This window comes from Coturnix japonica, chromosome 4, assembly GCF_054131305.1.
Source record: "Coturnix japonica strain WE chromosome 4, WE-NBRP24, whole genome shotgun sequence".
In the NCBI taxonomy this organism is placed as follows: domain Eukaryota; kingdom Metazoa; phylum Chordata; class Aves; order Galliformes; family Phasianidae; genus Coturnix; species Coturnix japonica.
In genome coordinates, this window is record NC_140666.1 from 51,606,948 (window position 1) to 51,631,296 (window position 24,349).

Consider the following 24,349-nt stretch of genomic DNA (forward strand, 5'->3'; position numbering starts at 1 on the left):
ATACAGATTGGACTTGCCTTGGCTTGACGAAAATGGACGTGTAATTTTCTGTTATATTGTTATTGGAGTCCTGCACACTTCAGCTGGCAAATGGATTGTCAAATATTCTTGGGCAATATTTGCTCAGTGAGCAACAGAGAAAAGAAATTTAATACATGCTTTTAGATTCAGCTCCTTCCTTGTGTATTTGTTTTTGTTTGTTTGGTTTTTGCTTTTATTTGCACAAGCAAAAGATTGCCTTTATATCGGAGCATGCTCAACCAAAGTTGCTTGGTCAGATTTGTTGTCTACTGAGTACTCGTTCATGTTTGAAAGTTGGCTAATTTTTCTCCTTATATCAACCTCTTTCCCTCTGTGATGATGACCTGCAGGGAATACCAGCTCCTTGCAGGGACAAACATTGCTGTCTCTGTCAAAAGCAGCAGTGCTGCTGGGCTGAAAGCCGCATGTGACAAATTAATATTGGGTCAGCATTCCCTGTGAAGTACAGGTAGCTTGTGGCATGCTTAGCAAGCTGCTCTTGGGCATGCTCTTGAATCTCTTCAGTATGGGATATGCATTGCTATTACAGGAGACAAAATATCATCTGGGAAGCGTGATTTCACATTGCTGCCCCTGGAGCTGGAAGTGATGCATGTTGCTGGAATAAAGTTGCATCTCCCTTAGTGACAGCCCGCTGTTCACTGGAGCCTGTTTGACCAAGCATCTCAGAGTCTATGAGATTTCTGCATGCTCTGCTCTTGACAGGAGCTGGAGACAGCGCTGCTTTAACTGAATCAGCGTCACTGTTTTATCTCAAATATGAAGTTTAATAAGAGAAAATAACAGCTTAATTTGGAAAGGCATCTTGTAGGCCAAGGAGTCTGACCTTGAACAAATGACTTCTGCCAAGAGAGTTAGAGAGTTGTATGCTGGACTCAGAAATGTACTGTGGACATACTGAGCTTGGTGCAAATGGGAAGAGTGGTCCCTTCAGTCTAATATTTTGTATGAGCTTTGGACTTTTTACAGGGAAATTGCTCAGGCAATAACCTGAATCGATAAAAGGGGTTCTTGTATTGCATTAGCTAGTAATTTGCTCATGCTGTAACACAGAGGGACGAAAGCATTCCTTGTCCTCCTTGTCTTACTGTAATCCTTGGCACATCTCAGCACCTCCCAGAAGCATGCTGTGGACTATGTTGAATTATATTCTCTGCAGGAGAAGGGAATTAAGACATTGAATTGTCTGGTCCAGGATGAGTTTTGCCCTGCTTCTCTGCATTATAAGGCTGTTTTTGCCGTCCGCACTGCAACTCTGGATTTTGTAATCACCCTTGGTTTACTAAACCAGTGCCAACTAAAGAAACCTGAGCAAATAGTTGAGATACTTTGCCATTTATTTTGTACCCCAGGGATTTGCTGTAGAAGGCACGGTGCTTTTTAGGTGACAGAGTCTTAAGTTGCTTGCTTTTGGGTGGCAATGCTTTCCAGCCTGGCCTCAGGTATGGAGATTTTGATATACAGTGAAAGTGAAGACATTGAAGGAACCGTACGTTGTACACTTCTGTTACCATCAGTGTAGTGAGGCACCTCCTAAGAGCACCTCATGTATGCCTGACTGCCATGAATTCAGTTATTTCATTCATTTCCAAAGAAGTTTAGTTTTATGCCCTGTTTTTAGCATTCCTAGCCTGACAGATTTCTTCTCTGTTATGAATTATTCTGTCTGCTTCAGCTGCCTGCTTTTTCTCATTTACATTTAAGATAATGGAAGAAGAGTTGCTTTTGATGACATAAGTGAGCTAGATTTTGGGTTAGCATTGTTATAAAATGAGACTTCTGCCTGGATAATGTGAAATATAAGGGATTTTGAGGTTTTAGTACCTGTAAAGCACTACAGTGACTACAAAAGCTAATATACTTCTTCCTTGCAAACTGACAGGACTTCTCAATGCATGCATGGAATGCAAAAGGCTCAGGGCTAATAGCATTACAGGTCACAACACGTGCACTTTAATGGTTTGATGGAAAATATTTACTAAACAAAAACATTTCAATATATATGACACTGAAGGGGGGGAGAGGGAAGGGAAAATAATCATGCTGTAGATTGGTGCATTTATTTTATGTTACCTGTGAGAGCTATAAATGAGGCTTAGGCTTTGTGCTAGAAGCGTACAGCAGCTCTCTAGCCCTGTGCTGTACCATTAGTTTTATCCTATACTTATAGTGATACCTGAACAAAGCATCTCTGCTGTATTTCAGAATCGGATACGAATTGCTTGACTAATTTATTTTTTTTTTCCTGTTTTTCTGTTATGTTTTTGAGTCCTCCAGTCAGATGAGAATGAAGTCACATTGAGCTTAGGAGCTGGATGTATTTTCAAGATCTGGTGTTGGACCAGATCAGACTTCTTCTCTTCCCCCTCTCCTTTTTTTTCAAATGTTGTGTATATGCATCTGTTTTTCTTCCCTATGATTCTTTTGTTCAAACTATCACATTTCTACTCTGTAGTGCCGCCAGGTACTTAATTCTCCTAGCTTATATATTACACAATGGCAAGGAGTTTACACATCTTAGAAGTCTCTTAAGGTTATTACTTACATTTTTTTTTTTTTGTTTTTTTTCATTTGTATCATCTTATCTGCTTTTCTTTACCAGTTCCAACTTCTCCTCTTTCTACTGTGGATTGGAAGGATCCACAGTGTCTTCCATTTTTGTAGTCCAAGTGAATCAGGTGCATTTTAGGCTTCCAGGCCAGGAGGACATTATAGAAAATCCCTATTCTGGCACAGCAACATCAGGACATTCCTCTGTGTTTTTGATGCTCCAGTTTCAACTAATAATTCCTCTGACCACCTGAACTTTAGCACTTGCCTGTGTGCAAAACCAGATGCCAAATCCAAGGAGACAGTCATGTGGCTTCATCCTAAGATAAACTGTGTTTCAACACCACCATTCACTTGTAGATTCCTGATGTCTGTCTTTTCTTTGGGACTGATTCAAGGTCGATAGGTGTATTTCTTCTCTTTGCAAGAATGTTAGGCTTACGTTGCAGTGTGCTGGTCTGAACTAGCCGTTAACAGGAATGCTCTGAGAGATGAAGATGTAAAGCTCGGAATCCATACTGTAGGTTTTTCCACTTAGTTCTAATATGTTGTCATCTTGTTATGAGTTAGTTTCAGATTGAACCTTGGCCAGATCTGACTACTTGAGAGCTGGTAGCCCTTAGCAGCGCCAAGTCAAACAAGTTGGGCCAAACCTCTCTCTCTGGCTTTGATTGCTGCTTCTTGCTCCTCTCAGCCCATGTCATGATTTTCCAATAGAGACAACAAGCCCTGGCAGTGAGTCCAGCACTGGAAACTTCAGGCTGGAAATTTTGCATCTCCCTGAGATAGTGGGGCACATGAATGTACATTCAGCATCACTACTCACACACCAAGGTCCTCTCTTCCCCCAGGATGCAGGTAAGCAGTGCTCGTGTAGCAGGATTACTGGAGCATGAGTGTGGATTTCATAGTGCACCAAGTTGCCTGTGTCCACAAGTATCAACTTCTTGATTGAAACCACTACCCACTTCGCTTCAACTTAAAATTTCCTGTAGATTATACAGTCAGTTTGTTATAAACATGTTTTGCTAAAGCAAATGTGTTTTTCACAATATTAATGTCTCTCTTGTTGTTAAAGCCCTCTGCAGAACATCAGATAGCTATAAAGCAATTCAGACGCTAGATCCCCAGTTAAGCATTGTTTAGGCAGATCCCTGAGCCAACATGAATACAGCTATTAGAATTGAGCTTTACAAAATATTGACATTTTTACACAAGTACTAAAGAGTTTTGGAAGGGAGCTAAACAGTGTTTTATGTTTTGTCAGGGAAACTGCTTTATTTCTTCATGTAGCTGAATATTGATATTCTCACAATGGAGTTTTGTCAGCTTCTTAGAATCTGCTTTCATGATAGACTTCTCTGTTTAGCGCAGGCTTGTTCCCTCCCTTCCTTCCATCCATTATGCCACAGGCAACCGCTGGAAAGTTGGGTGAGAGCATTAACTGAATGCGAATGACAGGATGCAAGATGAGACTTGGCCGAGAGAAAGAGCCCATAGCAGCCTTCTCTTCAGGAGAACTCATTTACAGGAGAGATCTTGACACCATATCCACACCATGGTGCATGAGAGCATTCTTGCAGGACAAAACAAGGCAGTTTTTCTCAGCACTTCCTAATTTCTACTGGTTTGAGTTATCAGCTCTTCTCATAGTTCAGGCTGTTTTTCTTGCAAGTGTAAATTGAATAAGTAAATAATATAGAAGCCAATGCAGTCAAAGACTGTGCAGAGCAAGTGCACTGTAGAGGAAAAAAATAAAATAAATAAATAAATAAATAAGAATTTTATATATATAAAAGAATTTTATATATATATATATATATATATATATATATATATGCTTGGCAGCTTTGGAGAAGGATTTGGTCTTTTGAATGAGGTTTGAAATAACCAGTGGGTTGTATAGCAAGAGGATAAAATAGACAGTTGTGGTGGAAGATAAAAGGTAATCTTTTGCAGTCAGGTTTATCATCCCCACTGCGCCAAAGGATGCTCAAAGTACAGTATGGGTTTAACATCTTCTATATAACCAGTAGGTCTAGCTTCTAGAACTCTAGCTCATGTCTGGAAATGCAGAATGATGTGCATGTTGAAGTCAGCCCTGAAGGGGTTTAGGAAAGGATGGATGTAAGAATCCCTAATTCCACCTGTTGCATTTTGGGTCTCCTTCCATTTCATTTTTCATTTCTGTTGACCAGCCCACCTGTGGAGTGTGTTTGCATTTGAAATGCTGGGCTTTGGAGCTGACTTGTTAGCCTAACAGAGATATGCAGAACTGAGAGAGATCTCAAATGTTGAGCCTTGCTGCAGCTAAGGTTGAAGGACAGTGCAGTGATGTAAGGTGAGATGCACAGCAAGTGCATATAGCAGCCTCTGTCTGCCAAATCAAATGGGAGGCAGCAGGGCCAGAAGCTGCTCGCCCATCTCTGCAACCACATGTGCTGCGGGGCTGGGGACTCACCATCTTGTAGCTAGGTTTGGCTGTGCTCTGCTCTCTCCTTCAAGATAAGAGCACAGCACAATCAGGTTTTCAATATTCATATGCGGATCACAGCAGTGTAGCTTGGAAGCACCGAATCACTGAGAATTGAAAACTCTAATCTGAACTTTTGAAAGCTGTCCAATTTCTTTTTTATTTACAGCCTTTGAACTGTCTCACAAATTGGAAAGTAACTATCCAGCCATTTCACAGGCAGATTATGATATGTTTAAAAGAGTCCAAAGCATTTATCTGAATGCATTTGGCCATCTTGCTGACTAACATCTAGATTGGAGTTATTACACACACAGATGAACAGAAACTACTTGAAGATGATAGTTTTCTCATATTAAAGTTATGTTTGTAGCTTGCACTTACAGAAACATCTCAGTTAGCCTTATAAGCTGAGAGCCTTTGGCACCTGGAAGCACTCATCACGTTGATTGGGTAGGTCAAAAAATGATGGGACATAAACAGTCGTTTTGTGACTCCTGCTCTTTTTTTCCATTCAGCACAAGTGCAGAGGTGGAGAACTGCTGGAGAAAGACCAGCTCCATCTGGCACTGCCTCTGCAGAGTACATGAAAGTTGTTCAATTCAAGATGCAGAAGTGTAGGTAAAAGGCAGGAAATACAAATTAGATGAAGCTACATCCGCTGCTAAATGGATGGGAAAACCTGTTTTTCCCCGCTTAATCACTTACATGCATGTTTATTTTGCTCAGAAACTAAAGGTTTCAGTTTGCGTGGATAAAATGTACACATAGTTTAATTAAAAGGAAAAGAAACAAACCTGGAAACCTCAGCCTATAGTAAATCTTTTACATCTGTAAGCTTAGTGCTCATGTGTCTACTCTAGCATGGTCTGAATGAAAATCTGACAGCACCTGTTATTGAAATCAAAAGTGATTTTCTCTAACAATGGGATAGTGAGGAATTCCTACAGGATTTCTCTTTAATAGAGTTTGAAGGATTCAGGTTGGAAGACAGTGCATAAGATCTGCACCACTGGCTCTGATGGTCGTGAATCATGCCAGGGGATAGAGATTGTTTAGGAGGTTAGAAGTTCACTGCATACATTCAGTAATAATATGCAGCTGGTATGCCCTTAAAGGGGATTGAATGCTTCTTTTTTTTTTCCCCTTGTGTGAAATAATATGTGGATTAAAAAAATAGTCGTCAGATTTTATACGTTAAAGTCTATAAATTCAAAGTAAATGCAACCACATCTGACAGTGTTTTTGAAAACCAGAGCGATTTAAAGCTAGATTGCCTAAAAATAGCTTTTGAACTGAACTCTCAAACCTATTAGATTAGTCCATTTATAATAAATCCTGATGTACTGTCTATTAGATCAGCTCTTCTGTAATCTTTTCCTGTTTACCAGGCATCCTATGGGCATAGTTTATCTGCATTTCTAACAGCATTACAGCATCATGTTGAAAAAAAAATAAAAATAGGCTAATTTGTTGTGACTTACATATGATTGTCCAGTTATATTTCTTCCTGAATGTTCAGGATGAGTTGCAAAGCCTGGAAACAGCAATATGTCGTTAATACCTTCATTGGATGGGCACTGAAGGATTTAAGAAATACACAGTGGTGGATTTGACAGAGATTGTGGATAGAAAAACAGCGAAGTCTATCAGTACTGTCTTCTGCCACTGCAGTTTGGTATTAAGAAGACAATAGCTGATGCCCACATACTGTAGAATTTAATTTCTGTCATTGCTGGATATGCTGTTGCACTTTATCCCCATACAAATAATAGGTAAAATGTTGTCCAGTGTCTCTGAAGTGATATATTTCAAGCAGGATCCCATAATTTCTTGAATAAGAGAGGGAACACAAAAGAAGAAATGACAAGTGAGTTGGGGGCCTAACATCAAGAGCTGCTGGGAGCCAAAAAGATGTTAAGCACTCATTCACACACAAAAACCCCTATAAAGGCATAAAAGTTGGTGCTTTATCCCCACCGAAACAAATTACAAAAAAATAGATTGGACTTTAGGTTCTTAATTTTTTTCAAGCAGAGTGTGGAGGTTTGCAGTAATAGAATATTTTTCACCAAACTTGACTATTCTATGCCAATTCAGCATGCATAATGAACAATTGGTTATCATCACAAATGTAAAGATTTTATTTTAAATGGGCTTCGGTAGAGACAGTTTCTGCCTGTTGGAAATTGGCCCCATGTGGTGGTTGCTGTGAATACATTAATTGTCTCGCTGAGATTTGTAGTGCAGTGAGAAAGGATGGATTTGGGCACAATGACTAGATTTAAGCCTGATGAGATAATTTTGCTCACACTCTTTGTCTTTTGGGTTAATTCTAAATGCTTAAACTAAGATTCGGGGGGGGGGAAGGTGTGTTAAGTGAACCCAGCTTGCAGTGCAGTGAAACAGCTGAGTTTGCACCAGATCTTGGACGACAGCTGAAAGTTTTCCCCTGGTACTGGGAACTAAATCAACATCTGGTCCATATCCCATTGCAGCATCCATCCAGGCTCTGTAGAATAGTTACATGTGCATAGAGTAGCCTTGGACACGACTTACAATCTCATGCTAGAAGAGAGGAAAATAAAATCCTGAAAGGATGCTTCCACTTGGCAGCAGTCCACAAGAGAATGAACCTTTTGTCTCTCAGGTGCAGTGTTCTCCTCCTCTACTGTCTCAGACAGTAGGAAGCTGCCTATCTGTGAGTATACATTAATACTTTATGTGACTCTTCTGGAGCCCAGGTCTGCGCACAGTCCCATTGTTCAAGACAATATGTATCACTGAACACATTGGGGTATCACATACCCAGTCTTTCTTCCTATGGATGGTTTTTCTGAGTGTTTATTCAGTCTCCTTCAACAAAGCTCCCAAAAGAACTGAAAGCCAAACCCCTTCAAAAACAGCGTGTGAACTTTTTTGTTCACATATGATTCTGGCCCAGCTTCTGCAAATAAATGCATGTGTGAGTACTGGCGAGAGCTGTTGAGACCTTTGATGTGAAGCCTTCTTGGCCTTCTCCTGCAATAAAAATAAACCATAGTTTCTCTCAAACACATGAAAGGAGCTGCACATAATTTAGGACTTAATCTCTCCTTGTTGGTTCTCCTGGGTGGCAATGGAGTGTGGCCTTTGGTCTTGCAGTGGACTTCCAATATGAGATGGTTTTGCAGGGGAAGTGTTTTCTGCTTGATGTAACATTGTGGAGCACCAGTGTTCTGAGCTGAGCTATTGGATGCCAGCTCCTGGAGCTCTTAGGGATAGCAGTGTCTGTGCAAGGTTCAACCTTGGTGCTCCTTGACTTCAGTCATCCTTTGCTTTGACTTTAAAGGGAGTTTGGAGAAAAGCTGCTCTCTTCCCCAGCACTCCCCAGGAAAAGAAAGATAGGCAAAAGAAAGCAGGAACATTTATTTTTTCAAGTAACTTTTGTTTGTTGGTTTTTTTTAGTGAGTTTCAGAAGATATTCTGAAGTGCATTTGAAAATGCCTGTAGAAAAGTAACTCCCAGAAGATGCATTTATGTGATAGGAAAGAAGAGTTTAGGATTTTTTGCTGCTTCTTTCATGACTTGCCTACACTTTCTCATTGCTATATAAATACAACTTCCACCATTGTTCAGTAGAAGAAGGAATGGAAAAAAAGAAAATGGAATGCTGTGCTCCTGCAAAGCCGAAACCCTTGGATTAGTTGTACCTTGAGTTCTGCTTGAAGGGCAGGCTTGCTTTGAGAAAGCCACTCATCTATCTGCATGCATGGGACAGAAAAATCTTTGTGCCTCTTAAAAATGATATTCATTATTTAGTGAAGTGGGTCATAGGCTGGATACTTAGGTGCAGAAGAAGAAAAAAAACATCAGGGAAAAAGGAGATAGGAAGTGATCTCAAATACTCTTGTCTGAAATGGTTTGCTTTGCACAAGCTTTTGTGATAGGAAAACACTTCTAAGTCATTTGAATAAAAGCAGTCTCTTGTGTCTGGGAGCACCAAGAAGATGTGGGCAGAGCAGAAGGGGACATCTGTGCTGGATTGTCCCAGTGGCTGATACAGAGTGCTGGTCATGTCGTCATTTTAGACCAGAAAAGAGGGAGAGAAGGAAATGGGGAAGGAAAAGAAAGAACCCCTCATTTATACATATTTCTTTTGTCTGTGGGTAAGTTCCTCCCATGATTTTCCCCTGGTCATGCATAATTCCCCCTCCAGGGGACTGAGCTCTGTGTAATGGCTGGAAAATAAAAGAAAGAAGGGAAAAAAATGGCCATTTCTTTTTCTTCCTAGTAAATGCTCTGGGAACAGAGAGAGGTTCCTCTGGGAGTTGCAATTACTCCCCTGTGGACATTGGAAATACAGCTCTGGTCTGACTGATGGCAAAACTTAGTTTTCTGCCATTAGTGCCTTCTCTCTAGATAGTGCAGCAGAGAAAAAAGATCAAGTATTGCTTTGGGTTTCTTTAGGAAAGAGATGTTTTGGTGGATGCGGTTTGCTACCAATATATCCACTGTGGAAATATTCATCCCAGCACCATGCTGGTGCTTCATAACACTGCAGTTGGCAAAATCTCATGAATATTTGGGATTTGAAGCTAAGGAATAGAAAGTGATTTCTTACCTAAAACTTGTTTTTAAAATCTTCATATGGCACAACATGGTTAAAGCAGCAGTAGAAGTAACATAATCAAGGTTATATGCTCCTGGTTGTAATAAGTGCTGATTTTTAAAGGTCACTGCTTATCTATGAACAAGAATTGCATCATCAAATATTATCTGAAGAATCCTTCTTTTAGTGTGTCCTCAAGCAAAGCTGTTTTTCTCTGAGTTAAAGATTTGCAGTATATTGGCAGCCTTAGATAATTTGGAGGTTTGATCTCTGTTCTGTGCAGTAGAACTTAGGTAATTGTGCACAGGTTGCAGTCTATTCGTGGTTTTGCTTGGATCTGAGAATCATTTAGATGTAAATGATGCTGATCTCTTGTTCTGACCCTTCTAACCAATTAACTTGGTTTTAAAGCACCGAGTTGTGTGAGCAAAATGAGCAACAGGCAAGGCCTCTGCAACTCGGTGGTTATGGTGGTTGCGTTCACTGGGGCTTATTTCCAAATCAAGCTACTGGCCCCATACAATTCATTTTCTTCTGTTGTCCCTTAAGTTTCAGCTAATACCTCTTCTGTGTTGCCCGCTCCAGATCTGTTTCCATAGGCTTGCAAATGGCTGTGGGAATGATTTTAAGGCTGATTTACCGGCTTTACCCTTAGAACCACATCTGCTGTTTCTATTTGGTACTTCTGCACCTGTAGCCCATGATGTAGCTCGTTTTGCAAACGGAAAATACCTTGTTATTACGTGACTAAATGGGTGAATTGCTGCAGGTTGTGATTTATCAAACTAATCATTGTTATGAAGAAATAAAATATGTACTCATGGCAAGGCCTGCTGTAATAAAACCAGATAATTTTTGCTGAAGTTCTCCACAAATTTTGATCCTCCCTATAATGTCAGATGGAAATTGTGTGCTGCTTGGTGATCCTGCACAGCTTTGAGCAGAAACTAGAAGAAATCTGTCAATGTCTGCAGGGTTTTACTTTGTGTTTTTTGGAATTCATTCAAACCTGGTAGAAGGGAGGTGGTAGGAGAAGGCTGGAAATTTTGATCAATGAGCTTTGTGACTGCTGAAATGTCAACATTTCCCAAAACCTTGAGCAAGCCATGAGTGTGTGTGTATGCACGTACATGCACAAACCGCAGCCTCCTGTGTTGACAGGCTCAAGTCTACTGCCGGGGTCTGTAACCCAAATGAGTCCAATCCCTTGTAAGCGCTGCTAACCTGCAAGTGAAGGGCAAGATGATGCACAAGCATCTGATATACTGCCATTGCAGCACAAAAAGAGCATCACTAAAGCCCATGGCTCGGGAGACCAGGAAGTATATCAGGCTCCTTAACCTGTGTCCTCATCTTCAGCTGACTTAGTGCCCATAGTGCAACTAGTTGCCTTTTTGGAGGCTGGGTGAGAAGATAATCTCAATTTCCAAAATGATCACAGAGCTGGAATTTTTGAATTGAATGCTTTCTTGAGCAAAAATACTGATTCTTCAGAGAATGGCTTTTACTGTGTTTCTGACTTAGTTTTAGTCTGCGTAGAGAATTTCTCAGAGTTGGATTGAAACTACAACCAGAGCAAATGTGTGCTTCAGCTGCCACATTATTGGTTCTCCTGGGGCAGAAGAACTGCCCACTACACCACGGACTTTGCACAGGCAAATTACTTAAATCACACAAAAAAAAAGAAAGACTTTCAGCATGGAAAAATTCCTGTTCTATACTAGAGGCAGGCATCTCTGTGCTTTAAATAGGTTGACTTGTACGAACATTTACCTGAACTCCAGTGACAGCAATATCATTATACATTAATAACTAATATAGCATTAATAGTGAGCATGGTCTGCTTCACCAGAGCTAAAAGAAAAGGTCTCTGCTCTCAGGAGCTCACACACTGAGCCTGCTTACATAGATGAGTAGCTGGGGGGTTGGTGCTCAGGGCAACAGGGTGATTCTCACATTTAATTTTAATTTCTGGCTAGGCTGGCATTCACACATGGCTGTCTTTAATATAAAAACTCAGATTCCTTTTGTTGGATGTGGAACAACTTGTGTTACTAAGAGATTTTTGGCCGCTGGGAGAGATGGGAGTTAAGGAGCTGCTGTGGCATGAGAATTTAAGAGGGACTGGTATCAGACAAGGAGGATGGCTATCCATAGGTCCTCCTTTGGCTTGCTGTGCCTATACCACTGGGGAGATTGGTGAGACAGTTGTGAAAGTGTATCATTTGGTGGGAGTACAAGTGTTATGTTAAGAGAAGCAGAAGGACACTTATCTCTGGGAGTTGGGAGAAGCAGCCTGCTGTACAAGCTGGATATGGGAGAATATGGCAGGGCAATTGAAGTGAGCCTGCCTTGGTTTCTCCACCTGAAATTTCCAGGCAAGAGATGGGGGAATCCATGAAAAGCTGCAACCAGTGCCAAGACCTTGGTCTAAATAGGAGACAAAATCTTCAACTTTTACTACATTTAGCACATCTGTGGCAGGATGTAGGACAGGCTAATGCATTTCTAAAGCAGGTTTGCCACCTCTTGCTGATGGACACCCAGCCCCAGTTTTAAGTGAAATAGCCTCTAAGGATTACACCCCTGAGGATGTAGCTGAGCTGCTGTGTGCCTTTGTGCTGCTATACAGCCTGCTGATTGAGGGGCTGAGCATGGTGTCAGGGCTAGACAGCAAGGCAAGAGAGAGGAAATGAGCAACTTGCTCCAGAATGTCCTGTGTTCATCCTTCCCTCTGCTGCCATTCTGTGTATTTTGGGAAATGGGTTTGCTTTTTTACTATACCATGGAAAACATTTTCCTGACCAAACCAGCTGGGTTTTCAGCAACAAAAATAGAAAATTAAAAGCACTTCTGTGCTAGATGCTCCCTAAAAGATGGAAAATAAGATTTTTACATTAAAATGACAGAGAGAAAAATGGAGAGAGCATAAAATTCTGCTTTATTTTTATCAGATGCTAGTGCTTTTGGAAAGTCTTTTTTGCACTGGGGATCATTACTCCCCTGTGTGCTTCCCTAGCCATGTCCCTCTTAATGGCAGCAAGCACTGCACTGATTGTAGCTCCTGCTATAGCCAGCAGGCCACTCTGGGTGGCAGGCATATGGAACATTCTTGGGTCAAGGCTTGGGTGCGCATCGTGTCCCTTTTCTCCTCCCTGCTTTTAACTCACTCTGGCTCTGTTTCAGGGGTATCAACATCAGGGGCATTGGGTCCGGTGAGCACCACTGCCAGCACCACACCGCGAATGGCCACCAGCAGCACTGGCCGCCCCACCACCACCTCGGCCTTGGGCAGGAGGAACAGGAGCACCAGCATGCCCTCACCCATGGCTGATGTCCCTGATGAGATGACCACACACCTCCCTCCTGCCTCCTCCCAGCTGCCCCCAGCTGGTGCCGAGAGCTGCGATCCCATGGAAGCCCGTGATATTATGTGGTCTCGGACCCGGCAGGGACAAGTGGCAAAGCAACCGTGTCCCATGGGCTCAATAGGTGAGTGAAGGGTTGAGGGGACACAGTGAGCCATCGGCATTTGTCTGTAGGGTACTGCAAGTGTGTGATCATGATGACTCTGGGCTTCTGTGGCATATGTACTTTCAACAATGCAGTATGTTTGCATTGTCCCTTTGTCAGCTCTATGTTACTCTGGTGTATTATGGCCTGACCAAAACCTCCATATGCTGAGCACATTGCATAGGATCTTTGCCATTCCAGAGTCTCACTGAAGGAGAGGTGAAGCTAACAACTTGTGGAGTTGAGCTTGATGTGTTCTAGGAAATCTTGGCTCTATAAGCTGTATGCAGCGTACCTGTTATCCCTGCTCTGCCTGTATTTGTAGCCTCCAGGCTCACTGATTGATATACTGATGGCTGACACTTCACTTATTTGGAGAGGAGAATAAACAACAAAACATATATTTTGCCAAAACTCCGTACCTCACTGTTTGCATTCCAAAGATTATGGCTAACGTTTCTAAGCACAGGTATTTCCAGACTGGACTCCTCAGTAATTTTTCCAAATGACAGCCAGCATCTGGTGCCATCAGCAGGGAAAGCAGAGTAGCAGCAAAGCCAAATCTTTCAGAATGGTTACAGCTTGTTGGGTCTTGTTCCTTTTCTTCTACTCTTCCCTCAGTTGTTTTCTCCCAAAAGTTTGCTTTTGGATATTTTCTGTCCAAATCAGAACACAGTTGACTGAATAATGGGCTTTGGCATATGGTTTAGTTTACCCTATTTTAGCAAATGCTGCTTTCAAAAAGAACTTATTTTTCAAGCTAGTCTTGGTGTCCAGCCCTGAGAACCTGCTTGCCAAGAAGAAATCGGAAGATGGAGGAAATTGCCTGAAAATAAAGGCTGGGGGGATCTGGCTTGCAGAGGAGACTCTATTAATTCTCCACTCCATTGCCCTGGAGAGCCATTCACACCTCTGTATTCGAATTCTGACTCTTTCTTGAATTCAGTGAGATCAGGGTGATAAAATGTACATCGATTATAAGAGGCATGGAAAGGCGTCAGTGGTGAGAGTAGGTAAAGAATGTTTTTACTGTCTTTCTCAGCTCCTCTTGGTAAAATTAGGTGTACAAAAGGTATCATGTGGTTCCCAGAGAGAGGAAGAGGTAGTCTGAACTGAAACTTCAAGAAGGGAAAACGATAAAAAGGGAAAATGAACGTTGAATGCAGGGACCTATTTTCTGAGCAGAAGAGCAAAGGACTGCATGAAAATAGCTAAGAATATAAAAAAAGAACAGACCCAGCTTGTTGACGGTCTGGAGTAGGCAATAAGCCTTTCCAATCTCTGATTTCAGTGATTCATGTCATTTGTTAAAAGCTGCGGTATGTTAGCAGTGGGCCTCTTCCCACTCCCTTTGAAGGCATCAGCAAACTCTCACTGGTTTTAATCGGCACTGCCATCAGACCTAGTATGTAATTCACTCCCCCGTTGAAAAGTTTGGCTCTGCAGGATAGACCACTTTACAGGATGCAGAGTCTTTCATCTGTGTACTGGCTTTCTGCTTTCTTGTTTTTCAGAAGTCTTTAACTGCACCATTTTGGAGATGTTTCTCTTTGTCCCGAGACTCTCTATGGTCTTTTGCAGCTAGGATCTGGGAAGCTTATGCCAGGCAAAACTCTCCTCTAACGTCTATCTCGATGGTCAGGGATGGATGATAAAACTCAGTATTAATCTTAGCATTTATAGCATTTAAACTTTTGTATTTTTCCATCCAAATGGTTTAATCCAGAGCAGTAAAAAAAATTCATAAAGCATCAGGGGACAAGGAAGTGGAAGCTCATGATCTGATCCTAAGACACTAGTGGTGGGGGAGAGTAGGCAGAATGGCTAGGCCAGCACTTGGGGTGATGACTCAGTGGTTGAGATCCAGCTTCACTTTCTTACTGCCTGGGAACTTTTTCTGTCTGACCTGAGGCAAAGCCCCCTGTCTATAGTCTTTATCTGGTGAAATGGAGATTGAGTTTGTGACCAGTAACACTGAATACAGTGGCTTTCCTTTTCCAGGCGTTGCAACTTTCCGGTGCCTTGCACCAGATGGAATCTGGGAGCCCCAGGGACCAGATCTCAGCAACTGCTCTTCTCCCTGGATCAACCACATCACTCAAAAGGTAAAACCTTCTTTAGACTGGGTCTCTGTGCTGACCTGCATTAGTTCCTTGGTTGTTCTCACAGCAGAGAACCCAAAGTGACCAACAATCACCCTTAAAAGCATGAGCAGACTGTAGTAGCTAAGAATTGCAAGGAGAAAGCAGGACTGTAAAAACCTAATGGAAATTAAGGGAAAGAGGGTGAGGGAATGGCAAAGAAAAGGAGCTGGAGAGCGGAATTAATGTAGAATGAATGACAGTTCTTGTTTGTGGCAAGAAAAGGAGGAAGAAGGAGGAGGAGGTGGTGGGTGGACATATGAAAGTGCCAACTTATTGCAAAAGGAAACTTTCCCTTGCATGCATCCCCAAGGATTTTCTCCTGCCGTGCAGCACAGGATAAACCCTGTAGCTGAGAAATCTGTACTGAAGAAAAGCAAGCTCCGTATGAAATGGTTGCATTGTGCTACTGACTTTTTGTTCCTAACTTTTTCCTGAATTGTAAAAAGACTAGTAGAATAGAAAATAACACTGCAGTAATGTGTTACTTTTTACTCATAAGTCCCTTGATGAATGTTTTGTAGCACTTCATCGTTTATCACTGTTAAAAGTACATTAACATGTGACAATGGAAGTTCAAGACAAGCAGAGCTTATTTGGTAGCAATATGTTGAACATTTTTGTTATTAATGCACAGTGGTGCTTTCAGCTGATTTCATTACAGAGACCAGATGTGTGTTTACGCCACAGAGTCTGTGGGCTGAATCCTTATTATAGCAATTTGTGTGGATTTATTTGCTCCTTTAGCAGGAGCAAGAAAGTCCCACTGTTGCAGGCTAGCTGCACTACAGCATGGTAGCAGCACTGCTCTCCAGGAGCACCTGTCCTCACTGGTGAAGAGGTGACCTTACAGATGAGCCTGTTTGTCTTTCTCCTCCCCATCTCCCATCTTAGCTGAGGCTCAACAACCTGTGAATAACTAGCATGTACACCCCCAGTCAACCCTATCCCACGTCATCTGTGTTTATACCCATGTCTCCCCAAAACGAGGGAAAGACATAAATTAAGGCAAGGCTGCAGTGACACAGTACAGCTGTTAGGAAGCCCCCTGGTCCTTCCTGGTGTTTTTGTCCCGCACAGGAGGGTGGGCAGCTCTCCTGCCACATGCTCAGGCTAGCTGATTAATAAATACTGCCTTTGTTGCCATTAGCAGCTGTGCAGTTCCTGTTTTATGACCCACGTACTTATCCTGGAGGGGTTAATATTGCTTACTCCAGCCATAATTCACCCAGGCGGCGGGGAGACCTCTTGCTGCTCAGTGAAGATGGCTAGGCCATTAGCCATTAGCAGAGGGAAATAATAGCCTGCACTGATGAAATTTCCATCAAGGTTAGGCTTACTTTATTTGAAACCACAGCTATCATTTGTGTAACAAATGAGCCCCATTTAATTTGTTATGCGCTTTCAAAGCAGGCTAAAATTGAAGAGCCAGGTTTCCAGAGATGCCCAGCAGGCCACAACTGGGACTGATATGTATATGTATATATTTTATTTTATTTTGATAGGAGGAAGAAGGTGTTGTTTTCTGGAGGAATTTAGCTATGTTCAACTTTGGGAACCTTTCACAAGTTGGTGGGAAGACAAAGGGGGCCTGACAGACAGCTCTGGGTCAAACCTTTTTGTGCCTGAGTGGTTGGGATCTTGGGACTATGTGGCCTAACCACTATGGAAAGCTAGATTTCAGATTACTTGTGAAATAGCCAATAGCCTCATGGTATCCCTGCCTGAGTGAGAAGCTTGTAAATCACCACTGTGCTTAGAGTCAGTGTCTGTTATATCCATCTGGTCACTGGTTTCACACATCCCCACCGTGGACAGGACTCTACTGCCCTGAACCTGCTGATTTGCTCCTTTGGTTCTCTAAAGCTAATAAAGGAGCCTTCCTCCTCCAGGGCAGAGCCAGCTTCCTTTCTGGATGCTGTGAGGCCAGCCAGATGAAGCAGTAAACCAACCATGCAGTGGAGGTAGGGTATGTCTGTCACCTGCAGCTAAAACTATCCTGTGTCTCCAGCTTTCAGATCCTCCCTGGTCACCCATCCCTCTGTAATCATAGCACTGCATACAGGCAGTCAGGATTTATACCTACCCACTGTGTCTTCATTTTTGTCTGCTGTACGCCTCAGAAATTGTCACTGCAACCCTGCTGGGTCCAAACTGCTCAGGAAGAAGGATGATGGGATTCCCTTTCAGCCAACCCAGAAGGAATGGCAGGGGAATGCCGTATTTGCTTTCTTGTATCTATAGTGAAGTAAGGATTGTTACTTGCTTCTTTTCTTTCTCCTGCTGTGCTCAGACTGTACACTGAGTTTTTGCCTGCTTGCATCATAGTATTAGGTTTTACAACTCTCTGTTAGCTTCCATTAGAGTTATTGTGCTTGATGGAAGATCAGAACAAATGTCCGCTTCAGCAATTCATTGCCCCCTTGACATTTACTTTAACTTTATTGTTGGTGCCTACCATGCCCTCGTAACATAGCAGGAGAATAAACTTGCCAGCGCTATTGAATTATGCACTGCTGTGTGGGTTATTTCTAGAGTCAAGCAGTAAAAGGAAACAAAAAGGTCAGCTTTGGATACATTGCATCGTCCTAATCATGAGGTCATATGTTCAGCCTTAGCCTGTTTGTTTTACCTCTTGCTTTCATCAGTACTGGCCTTTGCGCAGTATGTGATACGCCTGAAAATCTCTCTTCCTTGCTGCAGCTCTCAGTTGAGGGTGATTCCCAGGGTGGAGAGGCCCCACTAGGCTCAATATAATATTGGGCTCTGAAAGAGAGAATAACCTCTCTGTAGTACAATAAAAAGTGTTACATCCTCCAGGAGTATCCAGGCCTGAGGGTGAGGGCAGAGTCCTAACGATACTGCAGTGCAATTCTTCATCCAGGTTGCTTCTGCCAGTTTGTGTTCAATGCATTATAATGTACTTGAAGCAGCAGATGCTGCAGCTGGCAGATTAGTAAGGGCAAGTTAAATGCAGATTCCTGAAAGTTGTTTGAGTAGAGTTTCAAATAGACTTTTTCACTGTTCTCTAGGTCTGTTGTGCTCCGTAGAGAGCAGCAATACACCTCTTTGTTGGACAGCCAGCATTTGTAACACGTCAGTTATATACTTAGATATCATCGAAGAGAAGAAAAAAAAAGTAAAATTGGGTGGAATGGCATTTTCTTCTTCAGAAAAAGGGTGGTAGATGTGCTCTGACTATACTGCATGAATGAGCATGTGCGTGATGAAACCACTACCAGGGAAACAAAATGGCCATGAAGTCTTTGCAGTATTGAAAGCTGTCCCATAGCCCCATGCTGGCAGCTGGTGGTGCCCAGTGAAACCTGTCAGATGCTTGCCCCTTCGGAAAATGACATCAGCACCGTGGCCTTTGGAGCTGACTGGTCCATCTGTGAGACACTGGTTTGAAAATCCTCATTCAGACTTTCATACCACCATTTTATATCACTGTTAGCCTCAGGCTGCAGGAAAATATTTTTGCCTTTATGACCACTGATGTTTCAGCACACTTTCTCTCTTCCCCGGCATCTTTTATTTCCTCTGAATTTTCGTTCATAAATTATTCTTTGTAGTTTCCCCCATTTTTATTCTACTGACCTCTTCTGCAGTTGATTGCCCCTGAGAAAGGTAGGAATGAAGCAGCAAACACGCTACGGGAGAGTTGTTAGGCTTTCCAAACAAAACTCCGTAAGTCATAGAATCATTTCAGTTGAAAGGGACTCTTGAAAGGCCATGTGGGGAACAGGGACACCTACAGATATATCACGGTGCTCAGAGCCCCATCCAGCCTGACCTCAACTGTCTTCAGGGATGGGGCATCCATCACATCTCTGGGCATCCTGTTCCAATGCTTTCCTACTACTATTACTAATTCTCTTCCTTGAGTATATGAAGCAGGAAAGAATTTATGCCTTATCTAACAACTATTACTTCACAGTCATTTCAGTTGCAAAAATAAGAGAGCTAGTAGTACAAACAAGAAGAATGTTAGCAAGTGTTGCACAGCGCAATTTCAGGTGTGTCAATGCTCATTTATAAGTCTGGGTGGAATCCTGCCAGCATGCTCAAATGAAAGCAAGGGAGCGGTTTCTGACAGAGACAGAAGAATCTGTTTTGTGTGTTTGGATTTTGACAGGAAAAGCATCCTCTTTCCTTCAAATTAGCATTCCAAGACTAGATCTAAGCAGTTTGCAAAAAAGCTAAAAATCACCCAGAACAACCAGAAACTAAATTTGGTTTGAACAGAATGCTTTGGTGAGGCATTGGTGAGACCTCACCTCAAGTACTGTGTTCAGTTTTGGGCACCTCAGTACAAAAAAGACATGGAAGTACTGGAGCAGGTCCAGAGAAGGGCAATGAAGAGCTTGGAAAATCAGCCCTGTGAGGAGAGGTTGAGGGAGATGGGGCTGTTTAGTCTGGGGAAAAGGAGGCTGAGGGGAGGCCTTATGGCTATCTTGGAGTATCTGAAAGGTGCTTACAGTGAGAGCGGGGCAAGTCTTTTCTCACTGGTGACAAGTGACAGGACAAGGGGAAATAGCCTCAAGTTGTGCCAAGGTAAGTTTAGGTTGGACGTTAGGAAACACTTCTTTACAGAAAGGGTTGTTAAACACTGGAATAGGCTCCCCAGGGAGGTGGTTGAATCACTGTTCCTGGATGTGTTCAAGAGCTGTTTGATTGTGGTGCTCAGAGATATGATTTAGCAGAGGGTTGTTAGAGTTAGGGTACTATGGTTAGGCTGTGGTCAGACTTGATGATCTTTGAGGTCTTTTCCAACCTGGGTAATTCTATGATTCTATGAAAGCAAAGGAATTTATTAATGATCAGCCCATGTTGTTTTTGCCAACAGGTAGGAGCAATGATTGATAGTTTGCAGTTCAGTACAAGAGCCTTATTCCAGGGGAAGAATGCTCTTGGGTTTGTCTTTGTAGCAGATGAGGAATTCGCTTTGAGTAGGCTAGTCTGCAAAGATGCATCCAAGAGAAAATGTAAGCATGAAATGTGAGTAGCAGGTTTTTTTCTGAGTAAAACACTTCTGCAGTTTTCTGTAAGGCTTACAAAAGTATTGTGTGTCATGATGCATGTAAAGCTTCAGGGACAAATTGCAGGAAAATCTTGAAGTTGATTTCTTTACATAAAGGAACTTGATGGAGACATTCTTTAATATCCTGGGTACCATCAGAGGTGGTCAAAATTCAGCCTCTATGCTGACTCCTGGCTTTCTTCAGCTGCTTATGAAAAGAGGCAGCTGTAAGAACAGGATCTGGTTTCTATGGCATTAGCTTTGTGTGTAACAAGGAAGAAATAATTCAGTTTTTGAATATATGTTATCATTGCTCTATTGGGAAGAACAACACATTATCTCCTTTATTTGTCTTATCTATACCATCATATGGCTTAATTCTCTGAAGATGAGCATATGAACATCTTCAGTTAGATCTCATTAAATCAGATGGGCTGTTGCTGTCAAATTGATGGAAGTAAGTTATTCATTTATAACTGAGCTAATTGATTTACTGAGAGGTAGAAGCTCTGCCTGCAGTATTTCCCTAGAATCCAGTTTTTATAATAAGCACCAGAAATTGAGAGAGGAGGGTAGATATCTGATTTCTAACTGTTGGAAGATGAAACAATTGGCAATTTCATGTGAAGAACCCAGTAGATTTGGTCATTGAACCTGACAGAGAAGTGAGAGATTCATTTAAATGTCATCCAGTGTAACTTCTCTTTAAGCCTGACGTATTCCCCATGGATATGCATTCCAGAACAGAGTAGTATGTAATGAAGGATCAGAAATTTACAATAGCACTTCTGTAGTGAGCTGCTAATAGGAAGGCCATGGGACCAGTTGCCCTTCCCCACATCCTCATGGCACAGGAGGGGAAGGGGGCAGAAGGCAAGGAGAGCAATACAGAGCCAGTAAAAAAAAAAAAAAGAAAAGGAAAAAAAAAAAAGAACTTCCCAAATAAGTATGCAGTGAATTTCACTACAGGTGATTCATGAATTTTATGACTCAATTAGGCAATAAAAATCTTTTAATGGGAAATACACCCAAACAGCATACTTGGTTTTCCCTTCTTACAGGCCTCTGTTTGAAGCCTTAAGCCTTTTGCTCCTGAGTTAGTGTGCTTTTAAGCTAAGACTCACTAGGCTTATTGCAGAAGTAGCAGCCATTGTGGTGAGGAGTACATCTCCTGTGTGCAAGTGCTAAGTGCTAAACTAGTGCCTGATTAATAAATCCAGGTAACGGGAATTGACAGTAGTTTTTCTCATGTTCATCTGAACTGTGTCATCTGTTTTTGTTACTTTTGCAAGGAACTTTTTTTTTTTTGGTGCTGGAGTTGTAACAGAAATCACCTAGTCACTGTCTAATAATCTAGAATCAAATCAGCTCTTTCTTGACAGAAGAGCCTATATACACGTTTCCTTCCTGAGAACACTGCTTTGCAAGGAACTGGCTCACTTAAACCTGTGAGGCTGAGAGGGCTGGAGTAATGTCAGACTAAGTGCTAAGGGTCAACCTTTTATCCTGCTTTCTCCATTGCAGATGAAGTCAGGGGAGATGGCTGCCAATATTGCCCGAGAGCTTGCAGAGCACACCAGAAACCACTTGTATGCTGGTGACATCACGTATTCTGTGTCTGCCATGGTCCAGCTGGTGAACCTGCTTGATGTGCAGCTCCGAAACCTGACGCCAGGTGGGAAGGACAGCGCTGCACGTAGCTTGAATAAGGTAAGAACAGAGGTGCTGGGGAAAGTACTAGAGGCTGGAGAAAGGCTTGGCTGATCCCAGAGAGCTATTAGAAATCTCATTCTGAACGGGTGCCATTTGAAGGCAATGATTCTTTCTTAGTAGACAAGAGTACCTGGCAGTTTTTGTTTACAGTGTATTTTATTCTCTTGAGAAATGAAAAAGTTGTAAATGCTGACTGTACCGTTGGTGCTGGGAAATGTATACCCTTAGATATGTAGACAGATAAATTCCAGGTACTTCGTCATGGTCTCAGCTCTCATAGCTCAGTATGAGAATAAGCCAAGTGATACCATGGCAATTATTGTGGATTTGTGCCAGTGTGACTGAGACCAGAATTTTGTGTAGCATTTCCAGGACTGAATCTGTCTGAGTAAAATAAGCCATGATATCTGAATTTTTAAAACCCAAAAATGCAGAGTCTGATTTTTCATTGTGTAACATCAAAAAATGCTGAATGTGAAGTTCAAATGGGCACTAGTGTGCATAAATATAAACAAATAAAAGCAAACAGAAAATTATTTACACTTGAGATACATTTATCAAAGGAACGTAAGATGTCAGCATATTTATATCTGAGGTGCTGAAGATGACTTTGTATTAGAGGGCCTTTGAAATGATTGCCTGTCATGTAGCCCAGAAGCACTTTTCTGCATGATGACTCTGTGATTTCTTTGTCCTCTGCCAAAGTGTACTTGCTACATATTAAAGGCGCTAGAAATTGCCAGTCATGGGAGAAAAATACTGGCTGTGGAGTCTGCAGGAATATATTTAAATGTAGGATTTCCTTGGTCCAGGGCCCTCTTCATCACGGAATCTCATGTAAGCACATGGGATAAGACTTACCTGGAATTCAGGCAGTGCGCTGTGCAGGCCTGGCATCAGAACAATGACCAACTGAGCCTTGTGGCTGCCTGCATGTGGCTTTATTGGCCACCTACTTTAAAAAAGATCCCAAATTTTGCTGTTAGCAACGTAGCCGGCTCTGACAGTCCTGGCATCCACGTAAGTGAAAAGCGGATTTTATTGTGAGGTTATACAGGGAAAAAATGATCTCAGCTAAGCCTGAATTTTTTTCCATATCTTCAGAAGAGACGTGTTTTTCAGAGAAGTAATGTTGTCTTTTTGTGGTAAGATATTACTGTTGATGTATTGTCTTTTAAATGTGAAGGGCTTCAGGATTGTTTAAGATTATGGCCATGTGGGAACTGAAGTCGTCCTGCATATCATGTGCTTTGCATGTGCTGTGAATTGGGTTATCCTGATGCTTGTAATTAGTGCTGCTTCCAGCTATTTTATAACCATGTCAGAAATAATTATATTAACTGTTACATCAACATAACATTTCTGTTATAATCAAACCACGGTTTTGTTTGAAATAATGGTGATATCTGACAATATCAGGTAGAACCAGCAATTAATGTCACCTACTAACAGGTTTCATGATTGTAGTCTGCTTGCTGTTCTGAATATGCCCTAGCCACACCCAACATTTTGTCACTTCAGCTTTGCAAGCACATATTTTTCATCTTTTAAACCCCACCTCCTGCTGTTCATTCCTATTACACAAAATGGGGCTGTGTCTTGGTGACAGGTGGGAGTTACCAAGGGGACTGACGGGTTCTGTGAGGCAGAGGCACTCAGCTCTGCTGTCACTCCTGTGGCTCCCTTTGCAGGTTTTTCACCCACTATCAGCTCTGCACAAGCAGCTTATACAAATCAATTGCACTCCACATTAGAATTCTGGATCGTGTGGAGTCCTGCAAAACAGCGACGCGAGTCAGTGATCCAGATGACAAGTTTGGTAATTTACTTGCTCTCATTCCCCACTTAATTCTTTAGAAGAGCAACTGTTCTGTGTTCGTTTAAGAATGCATGAATTTGGCTTGGAAGTAGTATTGGACAAACAAAAGGCAGCAGAGTTACTGCTCCATTTTCCCCTTCGCTGATCAAGAGTATTTCCAAAAAATAAAATAAAAAAATAAAAAGGAAAAAGTCACTTGCAAGGAGTTTTAGTTAGTGTTGTTTGGTCAGAAAGGAGAAATAAAGTGAGCACTAGCCATTAAATATTCTTTCAGTCATTAGAGGAAATGTGCTGGGGATTTGCCTTCATGCTCCATTTGAAAGTAGTCACCTGTGCTCCTTTGCTTTTGTCTTTTTTTTTTTTCTTTTTTTTTTTTTTCTTTTTTTACAACCTGATGTACAATGAATTGAAATAAACTGGCATAATCAGAGTTTTTAAAAGCCATCATCTTTCACGAGCCACTTTCTTGTCACTAAAAGCTTTC

The 24,349-nt window shown here is 41.9% G+C and overlaps 1 protein-coding gene across 41 annotated transcripts in view; it reads left to right on the forward strand.

The window, feature by feature from the left end:
- The window catches only part of ADGRL3 (adhesion G protein-coupled receptor L3), a 475,677-nt gene that overhangs the window by 360,835 nt on the left and 90,493 nt on the right, over nt 1–24,349 (forward strand). For all 41 annotated transcript variants that reach the window (XM_085545165.1, XM_085545173.1, XM_085545186.1 and 38 more), the window contains 3 exons: nt 12,843–13,148; nt 15,171–15,274; nt 21,858–22,043. In XM_085545165.1, coding sequence (XP_085401291.1) covers nt 12,843–13,148; nt 15,171–15,274; nt 21,858–22,043 — 596 coding nt within the window. The remainder of the gene's footprint in view (nt 1–12,842; nt 13,149–15,170; nt 15,275–21,857; nt 22,044–24,349) is intronic.